Here is an 18,962-nt window from a genome sequence, read left to right as displayed (position 1 = left end):
CGGTATGCAGTTGTTTTTTCACATGTATGCAGTTTACAATTCACCACCACCCAACATGTATCTGCACACCTGCAGCTTAGCATAACACTTCATGAAGTAGACAGTAGTCCAGAAAAGCTTATGCTTTTGCTGCAAGATACTAACATGGCTTCACCTCTGGAAATTATAAGACATGTTTTTTCTTCTGTAATTCAGTTCTGAAACTGGAAAAGTCCATGTTGTGGGAACTGAAGCTCTTTCCTTTCTCAAAAATGATGCATATAGATGAAGCTTGGGGACAGGGAAACGATGCTGTTCCAAAATGTACTTTCTAAACTGCCATCTTCATGCCCCACCATACTAAGACCACTCTGGAATTTGGCAATGCCTACTTACTGTTGTCAGTCTTCAGAAATGGGAAAGGAACAGGACTGCCAAATGTGTGCAGCACAAAATAAAACCAATGACTGCCCTCAAAATTCATAAACCCATTTTTTTAAAACCATTTTAAAAAATCGCTTATCATTTGTGTTCTTCTAAGGTGCTTCTCATTTCATTAAACATCTAAGGTATACTGTACATACACAAACCATTAATCCAAAAGGTGAATCTGTTGGCTCAAACTGTAGATGTCAGCAATTGCTTTTTTCAATCATATAGTCTCATGGCTCACTCCATTATTTAAATGACAAAACTGAGGTATAGAAGAGTCTCAAGTTGATAATTCAATCAAAAAGCTATTTGAGTTAAAAAAGCTAATAGAGTTGTTTCAAGCCATTTGCCATTCCTTGAGCCTGCCTGTGGGTGCAGAATCACTACAGCCACGAGTACACTATGATGGGAAGCTGATGTATATTCTGGGCTATTAAGCCATCTCCTGCTTCAAGCAGTATGAGCGTTAAATGTTTCAGATGAATCATTCAAGGTGCAGGACAAAGATACATTCCATATAATTCACATCGATGTTCCACATTCTTGGACCAAGATAGCCATCAAGTGATGGCTATTTTCTAGTCTATGCTTTCTATGCAAAAATTTTGTACCATGCAATGTGTCCATTGGAAAATATCCTGGCAGCTCTAATCCAGAGGATCAGAAAGCCTGTTTCAGTACTTCCAGGGTCTACAATCCTCAGTCCAGCTGTATATGTAGAGATAGGCATCTGGGTGGCCACTGTGAGAACAGGATGCTGGACTAGATGGGCCTTGGTCTGATCCAGCAGGGCTCCTTTTGTGTCCTTAACGGAGAGAACGTAATGCAAAAGGCTAAGAAAGTGCAGTTAGATTGTGGGGGGTGGGAAAGGATGACATTAGGCATTTATAAATAACTTGCTGATCCATCCCATTGGTCCTTTCGAAGTGGTTCCAATGTCACTACTCCAGTAATGCAGACAATACTTGAGCATTGTTTTATTCTCAGTTACTAAGAAATGGACAGCAGCAGCTGCCTTTCTATTTTTAGCAAGCCAGAACACCCTTCAATTGTTGTTCCATACTTCAAACAATAGATGCATCCATTACGGGCTTTAGCTTTGCTGGCTCTACCTTAGGCATTTCATATTGAAACAAAGCCTAGAAACAATAGAGTTTGTTTGTTTGTTTTTAAATGCCCTTCCTCAAGCTGGCAGTTATATGAAGGAGATTGTAGTTGTTTTTCTTTTGCATTTCAAACCAAATAAAGATCCCTAACACTATGGCGTAGGATTGATATGAAACCTCTTCCTCAAAAATAGCACAATTGTTTTTTCTTTATTTAGCTGCTACTAAGCATGATATCATCGTCTCAGATGATATGACCATTTTTAATGCATTTCAGAACAAAGCCCTATTAGTTACAGTCAACATTAATGGGCTGTCTACCTTAGGAGTTAAGCACAGCACAGTTTTAGGATGAAGTCATTTCAACCAGTAGCTAATCTGCAGCGTGTAAGTTGTGTTTGAACTTTGCATGGCCCCAGTTATACCTCATAGAAAAGTGGCTGATGTTTTCTCTAAAACCCCAGAGACTGAAAAACAGACATTTTTATGACTCGCAGCGGAACACGTGCACCAACTCCAATGCAAACACTGATGGTTGGAAATGATATGACAGTTTAGTATGTTTGCCTTAGTCTGAGGTGGCTCATTCACACATGCACATTCACTTTGGTGCTGCAGCCATTAGGCAATGAGCATGTTGTTGTTGTCTCATACAGGTACCTAAATGATTTGCCCTGTGAGGCAAACAGCAGCTCAGGCAGGGACTATTCAGATTGGGAAAATGATATGAGAAAAGAGGGTTATCTGCTACCCTCTCTCTGTGCCATAGCACCAATACAAATCACTTTCTCATTCATTCACACACCCACACACAGCTATATCTACCCCTTTAGAAAAACTCTAATCATGGATCTCCCATCTTGCTTAGTTGTATCCTGAGCATCATTGTTAACTGAGGTGGATTGTCCTTGATACTTTCTTCACGTTGACTTTAATCGGTGTTCAACTAAGCTTTACTCAGAGCAGACCCACTGAAATTAATGAACATGACTAAGTTAAGCCTCAATTTCAGTGGGTCTGCTCTGAGTAAAATTTAGTTGACTATAAGCCTAATCCAGGCCTCTCTACCACAAAAGGTGATTGCATGTCAGGCAAGCAACTTTTTCAACTACAGGCAAGTTTGCATGTGTGGCTTTGTTGTTGTTTAGTCATTTAGTCGTGTCCGACTCTTCATGACCCCATGGACCAGAGCATGCCAGGCACTTCTGTCTTCCACTGCCTCCCACAGTTTGGTCAAACTCATGCTTCGAGAACACTCTCCAACCATCTCGTCCTCTGTCGTCCCCTTCTCCTTGTGCCCTCCATCTTTCCCAACATCAGGGTCTTTTCCAGGGAGTCTTCTCTTCTCATGAGGTGGCCAAAGTATTGGAGCCTCAGCTTCACGATCTGTCCTTCCACTGAGCACTCAGGGCTGATTTCCTTAAGAATGGATAGGTTTGATCTTCTTGCAGTCCATGGGACTCTCAAGAGTCTCCTCCAGCACCATAATTCAAAAGCATCAATTCTTCGCCAATCAGCCTTCTTTATGGTCCAGCTCTCACTTCCATACATCACTACTGGGAAAACCATAGCTTTAGCTATACGGACCTTTGTTGGCAAGGTGATGTCTCCGCTTTTTAAGATGCTGTCTAGGTTTGTCATTGCTTTTCTCCCAAGAAGCAGGCGTCTTTTAATTTCGTGACTGCTGTCACCATCTGCAGTGATCGTGGAGCCCAAGAAAGTAAAATCTCTCACTGCCTCCATTTCTTCCCCTTCTATTTGCCTTGCCGTAGTGAAGGGGCTTGAGTAACTCAGAGAAGCTATGAGCTATGCCATGCAGGGCCACCCAAGAAGGACAGGTTATAGTGGAGAGTTTTGACCAAACGTGATCCACCTGGAGCAGGAACCGGCAAGCTACTCCAGTATCCCTACCAAGAAAACTCCATGGACAAAGACAACAGGCATGTGTGGCTAGGTTCATTTATTTGAATTTTTATTGCTTATGTAACTGTGTGTTTGTACCATTTCTGTGCATTTTGCATAATTCTGAGATTAAAATCCTATGCATGTATACTTGAATATGGAATCTGGGCCCAAGGCAGTGAGAATATGAGGTAAGGCTTGTGGGGAGACAATCTATGAAGACAGCAGTTTAGGAATGAGGTATGGGAAGAAAATAAAACATTGTAGCCTCAAAGCTGTTTAAAAATAGGTATGGATTAGTCTAACATAAATAGGTATTTTATCTCAATATGCACATTTCCAGATGTACTGCATCCTAAAAATACTACTTTTAATGCACTTTGGTAGAGTTTTTGAGCTAAGGACTGTATAGCAAAATTCAGAGAAGTGTGAAACCTCCCCTTTCACTGCTGACAATGTATTGAGTTTCAATTGTTTGAGCACTGGAAAGGCCTTGAAAGGGAATGCTGCACCTAATGCTATAACGCCTGACAGACACAGGAGAGGTTAACAAGCATAATACACTTTTCTTTAAACTTTGAAGAGTGCTATTTTTAGCAAACAAAGATAATGTCACAGTTGCTCTTGTTCATCTCTTGTAGTGTACACGTGCCAAATGCTTACCATGTCTGCCATTAAAAAAAACAAAAACCCACCCCTATATAACCCTTACTGAACTGCATCTTAAACCTATCATGGTGTCAGAGATGAGAATGGGAATAATTAATGAATCCTTCCAATGGGATTATAATATAAAAGAACTGCACATTAAGTGTCTTAACACTGAGGTGGTGCTTCAGAATCCTGCTAAGAAACTACAATAAGGAAGCAGCTGGAGGGAACAATTCCTGGTTTCAGTTTTCTCTACACAAATGCACAGAGTATGGGAAACAAGCAAGACGAATTGGAGCTTTTAATACAGGATGGCAAATATTACCTGGTAGGCATTACTGAAACATGGTGGGATGAGGTTCATGACTGGAATATAGGAATTGAGAGGTATACCCTGTTCAAAATGAACAGACCAAAAAAGGAAGGGAAGAGAGAATTATATGTAAATGATGTGTACATTTGTGAAGAGATCCATGACCCTGGAGCATGGAAGGCAAATTGAGAGTATTGCAATTGTAGGAAAGAGAAACAACAGTTATCTTACTGTGGGTGTCTGCTACAGACCACCAAGCCATTTTGAAAAATGGGAAGGCATCTAAAGAAACTGGTGTGGCTGCATAAGTAGCTGCCAGATGAGCTAAGGCCATGTATAAGAAATGCAAGAAAGGGAAAATCATGAAGGAAGCATATATACAAGTAGCCAACAGTTGCTGAGTGAATGTCAGGTTGGCCAAAATTCATAATGAGCTCAAGCTGGCAAGAGAAGTTAAAATTAATTTTTAAAGAGGTTTCTTTAATGGAAATTATTAACTTGAGTTCTTCAGACTGGAAAAAGAACAGTTATCTCCAAAGACTGTGTCTGGATTACATTGAGAACATAGAGGCTCAGTCTAGATAAACTGCACAATCTGTGTTTTTTCAGAAATAATTGTAAGAAATCATTTCAAGGTTAATTTCAGTGGAAGGAGAGGACCTCCTTCCCAGTGCCGGGGAAGGCCTCTGCAGGCACATTTGTGCCTGTGGGCATCATGTTGGTGAGGCCTGATGTAGAGGTTGCCTTTCCTTTTGCTCCTACACTACACTAGGATACTTTATCGGATACCTTTGAGTGCTTGTTTCTTTCATACAGCACTACCGAAAAGGGACTTTTTACACCAGTCTTCCCCGCTTCCTAAATAGCCTTGGCCCTTTTTAACCCATCTAGAATAAGCTTTACAAGCCAGTGGTAAGCATCCTGCTGTGTTCTTCAAGTTGCTGGTTATCTTGGCACACTCAGTGATATCTTTGTTCTGCTCACTCCTAGAGGTGCATATCAGAGGTCTCTATGTTACCGTATTTTTCTCTCTATTACACGCAGATTTTTTCTCCTAAAAAGGAAGGGGAAATGTCTGTGCGTGTTATGGAGCGAATGTGGGGGGGGGGGTCCCTGGAGCCGATTAGGGGAGCGCAGGAGCAAAAATCAGCAAAAATCAACCGTGCGTTGTGTCAGAGAGGGAAACCTGAAAAGAGGAAGTGGTTGCTTTCCTGCATTCTGCCTCAGGGTCTTACTGCCCACCCTCCTCTGTTTCGTTGCTGTGTTTGCTCAAACGGAACAAAGAGCAAGCAAATCCCCTCCCCTCCAGGCAAGCAGAGGGGAAAGCAGAGGTCTTTCCTTCTAATTCCTCTCCGTGCTTTCTTAGCCAGCTGCTTCTCTGCACACCGCTCTCTTGTCCCTTCTGTGTTTTTCCTTCACTCCCCACTTAAAATGTAGTTACAAAGCATGGATCCACATGGATCCTCAGGATCTTTGCATTGGGCCACCCCAAATTCATCATCAGATCACATAGCAGCCTGCCCCCCCAAAATCACACACCCACTGTTGCCTGGGGCTGCAATGGTGCAAAAACATGGTTAAAAAGCATGGATCCACATGGATCCTCAGGATCTTTGCATTGGGCCACCCCAAATTCACCATCAGATCACATAGCAGCCTGCCCCCCCCAAAATCACACACCCACTGTTGCCTGGGGCTGCAATGGTGCAAAAACGTGGTTAAAAAGCATGGATCCACATGGATCCTCAGGATCTTTGCATTGGGCCACCCCAAATTCACCATCAGATCACATAGCAGCCTGCCCCCCAAAAATCACACACCCACTGTTGCCTGGGGCTGCAATGGTGCAAAAATGTGGTTAAAAAGCATGGATCCACATGGATCCTCAGGATCTTTGCATTGGGCCACCCCAAATTCACCATCAGATCACATAGCAGCCTGCCCCCCAAAAATCACACACCCACTGTTGCCTGGGGCTGCAATGGTGCAAAAACGTGGTTAAAAAGCATGGATCCACATGGATCCTCAGGATCTTTGCATTGAGCTACCCCAAATTCACCATCAGATCACATGTCTGTGGCCACAGCATGAAGCACAAAAATGATACATCCACTGTTTCATTCAGAATTTTTTCCCTTGTTTTCCTCCTCTAAAAACAATGTGCGTGTTATGGTCAGGTGCGTGTTATAGAGCGAAAAATACGGTAGCTTAGTGAGGATATAGCCAAATCTATACATAGCCTCTCAACCAATTTAGAGCTTCCATGAAGATGATATGGATTAGGGATGATTCTTTGTTTTTAGTTATCTATCATGAGATGTTTAGCCACTTTTTAGGACTCAAACCTTCCCCAAATCATATGTGAAAAGTGAAGACTCGGGCATAGGAAACCATCAGATTAGAAATGTGATACTAAAAGCTTGTCTCCAGTTTTATATATATATAATTTTAAAAAACAGGGTTGTCACTCAGCTAAATAAATCTCAGTTGATTGAACACATTTTGATTAATTTTCATATGAATTTTCATATGTCTAAAGCAAAAGGCTTACAGTGGTACCTCTGGTTACGTACTTAATTCGTTCCGGAGGTCCATTCTTAACCTGAAACTGTTCCTAACCTGAAGCACCACTTTAGCTAATGGGGCCTCCTGCTGCCGCCACGCCGCTGCTGCCTGATTTCTGTTCTCATCCTGAAGCAAAGTTCTTAACCCAAGGTAATATTTCTGGGTTAGTGGAGTCTGTAACCTAAAGCGTATGTAACCCAAGGTACCACTGTGTTTGTCTTTGGATGACACATGGCTGCATCAAAGTAGGCACCTATGTGACAGGAATACCTTTACTAAGAAGGCGCTTGTCATTCATTTATTTGTAAGTACATAGTTTAAGAATAATTAACATCTTTTTAGAAAATCTGTTCCTCAAAGAATTGGGTACACCATTTAAACTGATCCAAGTTTTAAAATGATCAATTAATCAAGTGACTGATAAATTATTATGGTTCTACAATTATCCCATCTCATTTAATTAATCCCGCCAACATCAGTTCACCTATTTAAGTGATACTTTCAGCCTTCCTTAAGTAAGTGTTCCTTGTTATGTTACGTACTGTACAGAGACACAAGAGGCACTAACCATCTGAGACATGAGGCAGCTTTTTGAAATATCTATCACCACAACAAGCATTTGGAAAATAAAATGTCTAAACCTTGCTAAAAGTGTGTGGTCTCAGAAAACATATTAGCCTCTTCAGATGACATAGAGTATTTTTACAATGGTGCCAATTCTGCTTTTTGTTTTAATTAGTTTTTATTATGGTTTTTGTGTTACAAAGCAAACAGATAAACAGGGAGCAGTACATCTATTGTCTCCATTTTCAATTCAGTCTTTTTCACAGTTTAAGTTTGGTGAGTGACAATTTTGTTGACTCTTTTTCTTTCCATCCCACCTTATGCAATTTTGCCTTCCTCAGTTATCTTTTCCCTCTTCCAACAGAACTTATCCAGAACAGCTTATTACTATTATTACTATTATAAAACATAAATATACAATATATACATAAAAATACACAATAAACAAACATAGCAGGTAATAATCTTGATTAATAAAAGTATTATCATTGGACACTATCTACTTAATTTACATTTCAATTTTGTTATCATAAAGATTAGATATCTTAGCAAACAGATTATAACAAGGTAAATGCTTTATATCTGATATATATAAAATTAAAAGGTGCAAAAACACCACAATCTTCTGGCATGAATTCCTTTCCAGTGTTAATAAAATATATAAGCAACTATTTTCTGATCAGGGTATCTTTTTCAGTAGAATGTCAAATAAAAATTACAAAAATGTATCTTTTGAATGAACTCCTAGGTGTAAAAAAATAGCTGTCTAGATCCATTTCATAAAAGGAACAGGCATTTCCATGGGTAGCACTACCGAAGTGATTTGTGGCATGTAGTTTCAGAAGATATACTTCAAATGCTGATAATACTGTGGAGGATCAGTGCTCCAGCACAAATTTATATTCCAGTCTCACTCACTGATATGAATGAAATGAGAGTAATTGTATTTCATTTTGTTGCCAATTTACTGTCTCTTCTCTGGGCTACAAAATTACATGCAAGGTATCTTAGTGATTACTATACCACAGTAGGCAATCCTGCTACAATTAAGAGGACAGTTTTAGCAATTGTCAAATACCAGTAACTGTGTTATTAACAAGCCCTGACCATGACTGGAAAAGGAATAGGGGAGAAATCAACTATAGATATGTTTTGCTCTGTATTTCAATCTAACCACACAAGTTCAGTTTTGCCCAAGACAAATTCACCAGAGGCAGACTTTTGTTCTGATCTTTTGTATAAACTCTATTCTGTTCCCTTCCAGGATGGTAACATCCACTGCTACATCTGCTGGTAACTTTTGTTATCAACTTCAGACACATTAAGTAAAGTAGTTAGCTCAATTATTGAAGGCTTCCTTCATAAGCAAATAGAGATATTATAACATCAATCCAGTCTCCATACCAACTGGAGACAAAACCATGCCTACAATTCCATTTTAGAGCACAGAGTCAATAGGCAACACTCAGAGAAGCGACAACCCACTCAACTGCTTATCACTTATTGACCTTTCACCCTGCCTCTTACCAGGACTATTAAAGGCTAAAATATAGCTAAAGCCCTGAGAAAGAATGCAGTCATCTACAGATCTGTGCTCTTTTAAAGTGGCAGCAGCATATACTTTAGCTGTCAGCATGACAGAAGCAGGATTGCTGTTTTCTGGGTAACAATATTAAAAGTTGTCCAGGCTGAGCAATCCAACAAGCAGCAGGATAGGCAATCTAAGGATAAACTCTATGGTTGTGTACAGCCCATAGTACGTTCGTCTTCTTCTTTTTCATTAATTTATATACCACTCTATGACCAGACAGATTCTAAGCAGTTTATAAAACAAACACCAATTGCACAACATTCTTAAAAAATACAATAAAAGTACACAATAATTATACCATGATATATAAAATAATCTCACTAAACCCCCTTTAAAATCCCACTAAAACATTAAAAGATAAAATATCCATGATTAAAATATCCGGAAAACCATCTCATTAGAACAACACAGCCACTAAAAGAGAAACTAAAAGATGGGAATGCCTGTGTAAATAGATCCATCTTCAAAACCTGTGTAATCTGGAGCGATTTTGTCTATAGGTCTCCTCGCTGCATTATATTAAAACGAGGTAAAGGCTTCCACAGGTTTATCAGCTTTGGCTACTGAAAAATCCCCCAGCACGTTCAGAAATCCATCAGATTCCATAAGTCTCTGGCAGCTGACCATTCAAATTGTTCCTCCATCCCTACAAAGGGAGGCCTGGCACTGTAAATTCAATCTTTACCTGCTTGTAGTCTTCCTATGACAAAGATATCACTTCTGTCCCTCCAGTATCCAACCACCTCTCCCCCTGTCCAGAAGAGCAGATTTAGTGTGTCCCTCTGCTATATTGAATTATCAACAGGATGATTAATGCTGCTGTCCTAAGCACACAGTAAAGTTCACTGAAATAGCTGCCCAGGGTAAATATATTTGACTGTGGCATAAAAAAATAAGAGAATTTTAATATTACAGTGTTTAAATTTTTAGAAACTTAGGTGGTTCATATTATGAAACCACCCTGAAAACTTAAAAATCAGGAGAAATCTGAGAAGGGATCTAATTTACTTTTCACCTTCACCCTGTAGAGTGTTCTGCAAGTGTTTTTTCTGGCGTGCCTGTTCTCTTTTACCATGTGTAGTCTGGATAGTGTAAACAAAGTAGTCGGTGGCAGAGATCTGGAGGATAAATGGTCCTGCCTTAATGGGCTTTGTGTGGTTGTAATTAGATGGCTTTTTGACCCTATTCAGTTCTGATAATAATTTGTAATCCTAAATCTAAGTATAGTGCTATTTTAATTCTATGATTCTATCCAAGTGTAGAATCTGGCAAGGGCATGATGTGAATATGGCACCCTGAGAATCTTTCCTCTGCGTCCTCCTCCTCCATCTTCACAAGTTTCTACCTTTATGACTGAGAAAACTAACTTCGAAGTATGTGAGTGAAACTTTAGCAGTCAGAGGTAAAGCAGATGATTTCAAATGATTGGGACGGTGTATGGGTTGTTTAGTGAGAATCTGTTATGTATAAGATCACGAACGATTCTAGAGTAGCTGAAGCAAAACAACAGAGCAACCCTTCATCAAGTTTTTTTGGGGGGCAGCGGCAATGTGGGGGGCAGCGGCATTAACAACCATAACAAAGAGACCATGTTAATGATGATGTCAACAGAAGAGTGCTGTAAATTCTAATAATATTTATCCAAACTAAAGGACATACACTATGAGCATGTGGAATGCACATTCACTATGATATTTCACACTTCTCTGAATGTAGAAATACAGATTTCGGCTCAAAAGACACACCAAAATTTGTATGAAAGTGCCTATTTTAAGATAAAATACATTTAGAAATGTGTAATATGAGAAAATAGATATTTAAATACAAATTTTCATTGCATTTTTTTAAAAAATACAGATAAATATGGACAAATAATGAATGATCACCTGTGAAAATGACATAGATAAGAGCTGGACTGATCTCTACATCCATAGCTTCACATTCCTTTAAGTAACTAGTGATTTAAACAGAAACTCCGCAAAAGAGTATAAATTCAACAGAACAGCTGAAACCATCAGTCCATAACATCCACTTTTATCACACTGTAAACCTAAATAGGATCATAGTGAAGTGATGTGAATCATTTGATTAGTCACAGCTAGTTACAAAAATTGAATTTCAACCATACTGAATCCTAGACCCGGAAAAGCTAATGCATAAGCATGCACATCAGCTGCAGTTTATATCATTCATGACCAAGTGAATTTACTAGCTACATTGATCTGCATAGACTGGTAATGCCACAAAATCTCTTCTATTAAGCTCAGGTCTCCTGCAAAGCTAATTGAGTAAAGCTATCTTACAGGAACAGTATGCAGATTATAAAGTTTAGCGACTGAAACAAGAAAAAGAGAAAGTTTCAAATAATATTGTAAATACTGAAGAATAATCCTGAAAGATAGAGGTCTTGCCTTCATATACTGCCATCATGTGGGTGCTACAAGGTAATGCAGAAAAGTCTACTTGCACATCTACTTGATACAAAAATTGATCATGAGACTCAGGATTCATGAACTGGGCATTCATAACTAGTGAAAATAGTCACATGAATCTTACATGCAGATGGCAGGGAGCACTGGAGAAAACAGAAGGAAACACTGACTGCCAAACTGCTGCTTGACAGCAGTTCACTGGCAGGTCAGAGGTAAAAAGCTTTTCATCCAATACTCCTGTTTAGGGAGAACATGCTTTCAAGGAGAGTTAAGTCCACAGAACTATTTGGGACTGAACTAAAGAAAATATGATCTTGTAGGCTCTAATCTAGGAGCAGCCAAATATAATGTTGCACTCCAAACTCTCATCAGTTCCAGCCACGGTCAGGGAGACTATCCCTGCCTAATGTGTATGCCATAAATCTGCTAGTCTTCAAGATATCACACAACACTTCATTGCTTTTGCTGTATTAGACTAATATCATATATACTTCAGCAATTTACCATAAACAATATGCATTATTATGATGCTAACAGTGCAGTGTTGCACATCTTTGTTGAAACAAGTCCTATTGATTTCAATAGAGCTTACTCCTCCATAAGCGGGTGTAGGATTGAAACTTAAAGTTCCTTCCAGGTAACTTGTTCATTGAGCTTTTATCCTCATTTGTTTGCACAAAGTTTGCAGGGATGTTAGACATTATTTATTGAGCCTTCATTCTGATCTGTGTGGAGATAACAGACCGTGTTGTTTCAAGTATTATCCACACTTTCCAGTGCATTTTTCAGTCACTTTCATTATGGCAAAAAGTCCAATTCTGGGAGAAGGCAAGGTTGGTATGCTAGAATGCCAAATAAATTTCAGTTGTGTAACCTGAATTTCCCATTATGGGACTGAACCACAATCCAAAACAGCAACAATTTAGAAGCACTCTTATTCTCCACGTATATCAAACAGTTTATCCTTCTTTGCTTGGTGGGGAAACTGCAATGCAGTATCAACATGAGCTGCATGTGTCACTATTTGGCTACAACCCATTGTGACTGTCCTTTGTGGGTCTTCATTTATTGATATTCCCTACAAATCACATACCAACAAGTCAACATTTCATTTTTTAAACCACTGACTTGTCATTGAAAACAACTGTACCAACTTCTTCTTTTTTTACAGCGTTTGTGGATTCCATCGAGACTTTTCCATCCTTGGTTAAAATGTGAAGATCCCTAATAAAAATAAACAACACAAGTGAGAGATGAACAAAAATATCTACTACTTACAGACAGGTCTATTTGTCACTGTCTAGGGACACGGGTGGCGCTATGGTCTAAACCACAGAGCCTAGGGCTTGCTGATCAGAAGATCGGCGGTTCGAATCCCCGCAACAGGTGAGCTCCTGTTGTTCGGTCCCAGCTCCTGCCAACCTAGCAGTTTGAAAGCACGCAGTGCAAGTAGATAAATAGGTACTGCTCCAGCAGGAAGGTAAACGGCGTTTCCGTGCACTGCTCTGGTTCGCCAGAAGCGATTTAGTCATGCTGGCCACATGACCCAGAAGCTGTCTGCGGACAAACGCTGGCTCCCTCGGCCTATAGAGCGAGATGAGCGGCGCAACCCCAGAGTTGTCCGCAAGTGGACCTAACGGTCAGGGGTCCTTTACCTTTACACAGAGGAATGCATTGGGTTCTTTTATTAGCAGCTCACATCAGAAAGTATGTTTAAAGTTACAGTGTACTTTTAATATTGACTCCCAATTGTATGTTAAATGCAACTTTGGCAGAGCAATCTGTAGGGAGCCAGCAGAATTTATGCCATCTTAAATTAGGCCATTTTAAATTATCTGTATTCCAAACTCTATTGAAGAGTTGGGTTTCCGCCAGCTAAGCCTGCCTGAGGGAAAACAAGCCTTTAAAATGAAGGGTTTTTTTAACACAACCCACGTTGCAAGTGTAAGTTCTGCTGGGTTGCAAGGCCATGTCACCAAGCTGAAAGGAGTTTGGAATAGGTTTAAGTCTCCCCATGCCCTGTTCCCACACTTTTGCTTTAATCCCAATTAGTACTTTTAATGGATAGGTTGGCAGAAAATAAGTTAATTCTTAATTTCATTATTAGCACTATATATATTTTTAGAATGCCATCTGTACTATGGACAGTAATAGTTTATACCATGTATAGTGTACATTCTCAATGGCTGCCTGATGGTTCCAGAATTATCTTTCATTGAATATTTGCCCAACTGTTTTTAAACAATTTATTAAGCCTTGCCCCCACAGTATGAAACTTCTGAGACAACTCATAAACTATCCAAACAAATACAAATAGTAAAATATGAGAAACACATACTGGTAACTAAAATTAAAAATCTGAGCTGGAACTTAGTTGATAAGGTTAAACTAGGGTCCCGGTCTTCAATGTTAGGTAGAAAAGTTCAAATAAGAAAACACAATTTGCAGAGTTATTAGTTCAACAAGAAATGCATATGAACTTCCTTATAGAGAGTCATAAAGTCTTTGATCTAATTTTCACTGAAGTGGTACATCTGTGTTAGGGCTACAGGTGGGGGTTCACAAGATTTAATGTTTTTCCATAAGGAAAAAAAAAATCCCAGTCCATAGAAAACTAGAATGTCAGAAAGAAATCTGGGATGGAAACGTTCTCCTCACTATCTAGTGTGCTAAACAAAAAACTTTTCTTCTACAGATAAACATGCAATTTTTTGAGCATCATTTGCACCCACTTTCTCAGTGGCACGGGGGGGGGGGAATAATTGCAGATCAGAAAAGTACAGTACGTCTATATCCTTCCAACATGATAGCCACACATATATCAAAAAATATATAAACGAGTACAAACCTGAGTAAGGTTAGATTCTGTTCTCATGGAAATCACACCTGTTTCCCTCATACGTATCAGTTTGGTTAACACAGAAAAGAGGGATTTCCTGGGAACATTTGCACTGGCTTCTAGTCCCCTTTCCAGGGTCCACTAGAAAAACACTCTCTCTGTTTAAGCAGTTCTTTAGCACTTGGTGTTTTAAGTCAAGATGTTCTTTAACAGTATTCTGGCAGCATGAACAGCCTGAGCATTCAGAGTGATAAACAGGTGCCTGATAGCCATAATTAGAAAGTGATGCATTGTGTGTACCTGTCACTTGTGAATAACTCGGCCCTATATGGAAGCTGACATTTTTTCTTTCATCTCTTTTCTGTGCCTTGTTTCTCTCTACAACATTTTCTCTCAAGTTCCTAGGACATCCATTCTCAAAGAAGGACTGTACTTTAGTAAAATGATTTCTTGCCATTTCTTGTGGATCATGAAAATAACACATTGGAGAGAAATGACGACAACTAGCACAGCAGTCTTCCTGTGTGTTGAAGGTTCCTGCATGGTAATTCACCCTGCTGAATTCAGTCATATTGGCTCTCGGGTTAATATTGGGGCTTCCTCTAGCTTTTTCCTTAACCAACTCTGAAATATCTCCATTGGGGAACAAGCCACATTGAGACATAGTTCCACATGGGCAGATTGAATGCTTCCTGGGGGCTAAGCCTCCACCAGCCATCTGGACAGCTCCATTATTTTTAAGCATATTCATTTCCCTGGGTAGCTGCACTACTTTAATATTTGCACAAGGAGAATGAGAATTGCTACATTTAGCATCAGAATAGGATAGTGCAGGACTCCAAGTGCCTCTTTCAGTTTGCATACAGGGAGCAGATGAATGCCTCCACTCATTTGAAAGAGAAAGTGCAGTAGGAAGTGGAACTGGACTATTCCTTGAACCTGGAAGAAGTGAGGCAAAGGAATTTCCATCAGTTGGGGGATGTGGAGTGCATATCTCATTCCTCTTTATATTTGAACTATCCAGAGTGGGAGAAACACCCCCTTTACAGTTTTCACATGGCTTCTGTCCTCCAGTCCAACCTAAATAGTTCAGTATGTTTCGCATCTTTGAATTTCTTTTCTTTCTTCCTGGAGAAATATATTGGAGATTCTCAAAATGGCTTCTAGGATTTGGATTTCGCAGGCAACAGGAGGAAAATCTAGGAGTTACTTTGCCACCTCCAGTTCTTTTGAAATATTTTCTGTGAACACTTCGGAGCGTTTCAGAATACTTTTCTTCAGAATGCAAATCAACAGTTAAATCGAGCAATGGGCTGCAGGTACATTTAGTAGCCTGTGTTAAGGGTACAAAATACGGTTTGTTTATTTCTGCTGCTTGAGGATTTTGGTTTATTGGTTCAGTATACAAAGCCTTGGACCACTGAAATTTGGAAGTATGAGGTTTGGCTCGCAGTTTCCTGTCCTTCTGTACTTTTGTGCTTTTGGTAAACACAACAGATTTCACAGGCCTGGAGGCCTTCAGGTGAACTTTCTGAACTTCAGAAGTCCTATGAACAGGGGTAACCTTGTAACATGGCAATGATTGGACAAAGTAGTGAGAAGACTGAGTTGTGTGTGAATGCTTCAGTGATGGAAAGAACCCACTGGAAGACCAAAGTTCCAGTGAAGATAGCACTTGGTCAGAATCACTGCTGAAGCTTCGGGATTCAGATGGCTCTGGATGAGTTGCCAGAGGCTGACTAGCTTCAGATGATTCAGCATAGGAGGCAAGAGATGGTCTGGACTCATCAACCAAAATTTGTGAAAGCCCTACCAGCTTTATAAAAGGTGTATTATGTTTTTCCTTCTCTGTATCTGAGTGTACAGAACTTGGAACAATAGAAATACGCAACTTCTTAAACAACTGGTTATATTCCGGGCCTTTAAATTTAAAAGCTAAAGCATGCCTCTGTGAATCCTCTTTTCCCACCCTAACATTTGAAGAATTGCCAACTCCTTGTGATGAACCAGATGGATCTCTATATGCTGCTTCTAATACCAAAGAAATAGCAAGTTCTCCAGATCTGGGGTGCAAATAGATTTGCTCAGGTGTCTGGGGACTGTGAGTTTTATAAGGCTTTTCTGAAGAGTAATCAGAATTGTCTTTCACCAGTTCATTAGAATTTGTCTTTTTACTGAAAATACTTTCAGTACTGTGAAATATTATAGCTTTCCTGTTTGGTGTCTCTTCTACTTCAGAATGTATTGCTGATTGTTTGAAAAATTCACAGACAGCATTTTCCTCAGCTTCCGTTTCTTTGCAAGGAAAGGAAACTTGCACAGCTTTGTTCTGCTTTGAAGTGGGATAATAATCAGTTGATGGATGATTTTGATGTAGCTTATCAAATGCATAAGCTTCCTTAATTGTATAAAAGGTTTGTTCTTTTTCTGAATTCTTAGTAACAGTCACATAAGGGATTCTACAATTTAAGCACAAATGGTCTCTATAAGACCTGTCAAGATCTGGAAATATTTTGGGTGAATAAGCTTTTGACGACTGACCATTTGTCTGAAAGTCCTTAAAGTTTAATTGCAATATAGATTCTGGAGATAATTCCACTTGAAACTGTGTGGTGTTCTCTAAATGTTGTAGAAAGGGGCAGTTTTTGCAGTATTTTCTAAGGCTCTTTTCTGAGACCAATAAAGTTTTTTTCAATTTGCTTTTTCCTTCTTTTTCAAACAAACTGCACTGACTATTTGAATGAAGATAGAGATCACTTTCACTGTCAGAGTCAAGTGAGTCTGGGGGAAAAAAAAGAAAACCTATCAACAAAAACATTATTTCTGAACAAAACACACCAAAGTTAGTTTTCAAAAGCAGTTAACAGAAACCATCATTATAATACCAGCAATAAATTGACTACTATAGAAATTATCTATTAATAGAGTTAAAAATTTAGAATAAAGGTACTCCTTTGTTTGGTCTTCAGTTTACCTTTGTTGATATGTATAAGACTTTCTTCCCAACAGTCAGAATAAAAATTATGTTCACTTTCTGTGTCAGACCCCGTTGAGTTCTTGTTGGACATATCACCTAAAATGTAAATATAGCATGACTAGTCATTTATAAACCAAAACAAAATTTGAAATATACCTACCAGAATATACTCCTCTTAAAAAAATATTAATGTAGATTTTATTGGGCCTTCTTAGGATGGTACACAATATTTTAACAGAACATCTACACCACCTTGAATTGGTCCAAAATAATTTTATCATTTTAAATCTTTTATCCTTTTGGACCACCCTACAACCACCTAAACTATGTGGTGTGCTGCTGATCTCACTTTTCAGGTGTGTCTGCTCCACTGAGATCAACAGAACAGGCCCTTGCTTCTCTAAGGGGCCTTGCATCTGCTGTTTATATTTAAGTACAACAAACCTATCTAATCATCTTTCCCAGCATTATCATTCCCAGCACAATTTACATAGCATGGCAAATATAGTACAAGAAGAGAGATTACTTCCATGAGGAACATAGTCTAATATTCAACACAGGGAAACAACAAATAAAGGAGGCAGATTGTAAACCCGAGGGCAGGGAGTGTTAGCAAAATTTTGTACTTCGCTATAAGAGCCTTTTTGGGCTAAAGAGAATAAAAATGTTTTAAACAAACAAGAGAAGCAATATGCAGAAGTTTCCATTGCATGTGCTTCATTGCACATTAGGGCATGAGAATCGGTGTGCCGAGTAAAGCAAAGGCAGGGTTGGAGGAGGGATTTTCATTTGAAGGACATAGGATAGAATCGTCCAGGTGCACTGGGAGATAATTCTAAGCATCCATGGGCCAGGACAGACTTTTGGAGGTCCAGACGACCTGTGGGTGGTGGATCAGCCAAGATCAATGGCTATCAGAAGAGTGGGTAAGGAAATGAGGCAACAAGGCGACGGGCATTCACGCCAAGAGCTTGGACTTCCTGCATAGAAGGCAGATACTTTCCGAGACCGCACCCTTCCTGACAGGCTTTTGATCCTGCTATTTCCAGTTCACCTAGAGTTGACATATTTCAAAAAGTGAAAATCCGGACACAAAAGTTGTTGAGCTTTTCTTTTTGGCGAAGTTGTTGACGTATGGCAACCCTACCTAAACCCAGAGGGAAAAGGTTCGCAGCCAACCCGCGTTGGCTTCCCGTCCCGTCTCTCTTACCCGCAGGTGGCTCTAACCAGCTCCTCCCTGCTGCGGGCCTTCCCTTGGCGCTCGGGGAGACATGCGTGACGCCAGCGCCCCTCACGACAATGGGGACTGGCACCCGCATATCTCTGTGACGAGGCGCCCGTGTCTCACGGCCCTCTCCTATAACCAGGCCCAATTATTTATCGCGGCTTCCTTTCTAAGCAACAAACCGCGGCTCCAGCAACAGCCAGAGGCTTAGCTCTGGCCCTCTCCATGTTGGCGGAACGGCCCGCCGCTCCTCCACCCGCCCCGTGACACCCATATTCCAGGGATAACCGCCACTCCGTCCCCACCCAGTCGACTACATTCAAAAATGGCGCCCGGGAAACTCCTGACCGGCCAACCTTGCGCAACCTGGGGAGGGGCGGGGCGGG

The 18,962-nt window shown here is 40.0% G+C and overlaps 1 protein-coding gene across 3 annotated transcripts; it reads right to left on the bottom strand.

The window, feature by feature from the left end:
- Positions 1-10,724: 10,724 nt before the first annotated feature.
- On the bottom strand, positions 10,725-18,939 carry LOC114599489 (uncharacterized). Of its 3 annotated transcripts, none has more exons than XM_028734857.2 (4): positions 18,499-18,939; positions 17,349-17,447; positions 14,384-17,155; positions 10,725-12,759 (listed from the first exon to the last, which is right to left on the bottom strand). In XM_028734857.2, the coding sequence occupies exons 1-3, from the start codon at positions 18,668-18,670 to the stop codon at positions 14,394-14,396; spliced, it is 3,033 nt and encodes a 1,010-aa protein (XP_028590690.2). In that variant the 5' UTR covers positions 18,671-18,939; the 3' UTR covers positions 10,725-12,759; positions 14,384-14,393. The 3 variants fall into 3 exon arrangements, with proteins under 3 accessions (XP_028590690.2, XP_028590689.2, XP_028590691.2); XM_028734856.2 differs by having other exon boundaries at positions 18,562-18,939; XM_028734858.2 differs by lacking the exon at positions 18,499-18,939 and adding an exon at positions 18,366-18,487.
- Between the last annotated feature and the right edge of the window lie 23 nt (positions 18,940-18,962).

This window comes from Podarcis muralis, chromosome 5 (assembly GCF_964188315.1).
Source record: "Podarcis muralis chromosome 5, rPodMur119.hap1.1, whole genome shotgun sequence".
Taxonomy (NCBI): domain Eukaryota; kingdom Metazoa; phylum Chordata; class Lepidosauria; order Squamata; family Lacertidae; genus Podarcis; species Podarcis muralis.
The sequence above is the reverse complement of the archived record's forward strand: the minus strand, read 5'-3'. Positions and strand labels throughout refer to the sequence as shown.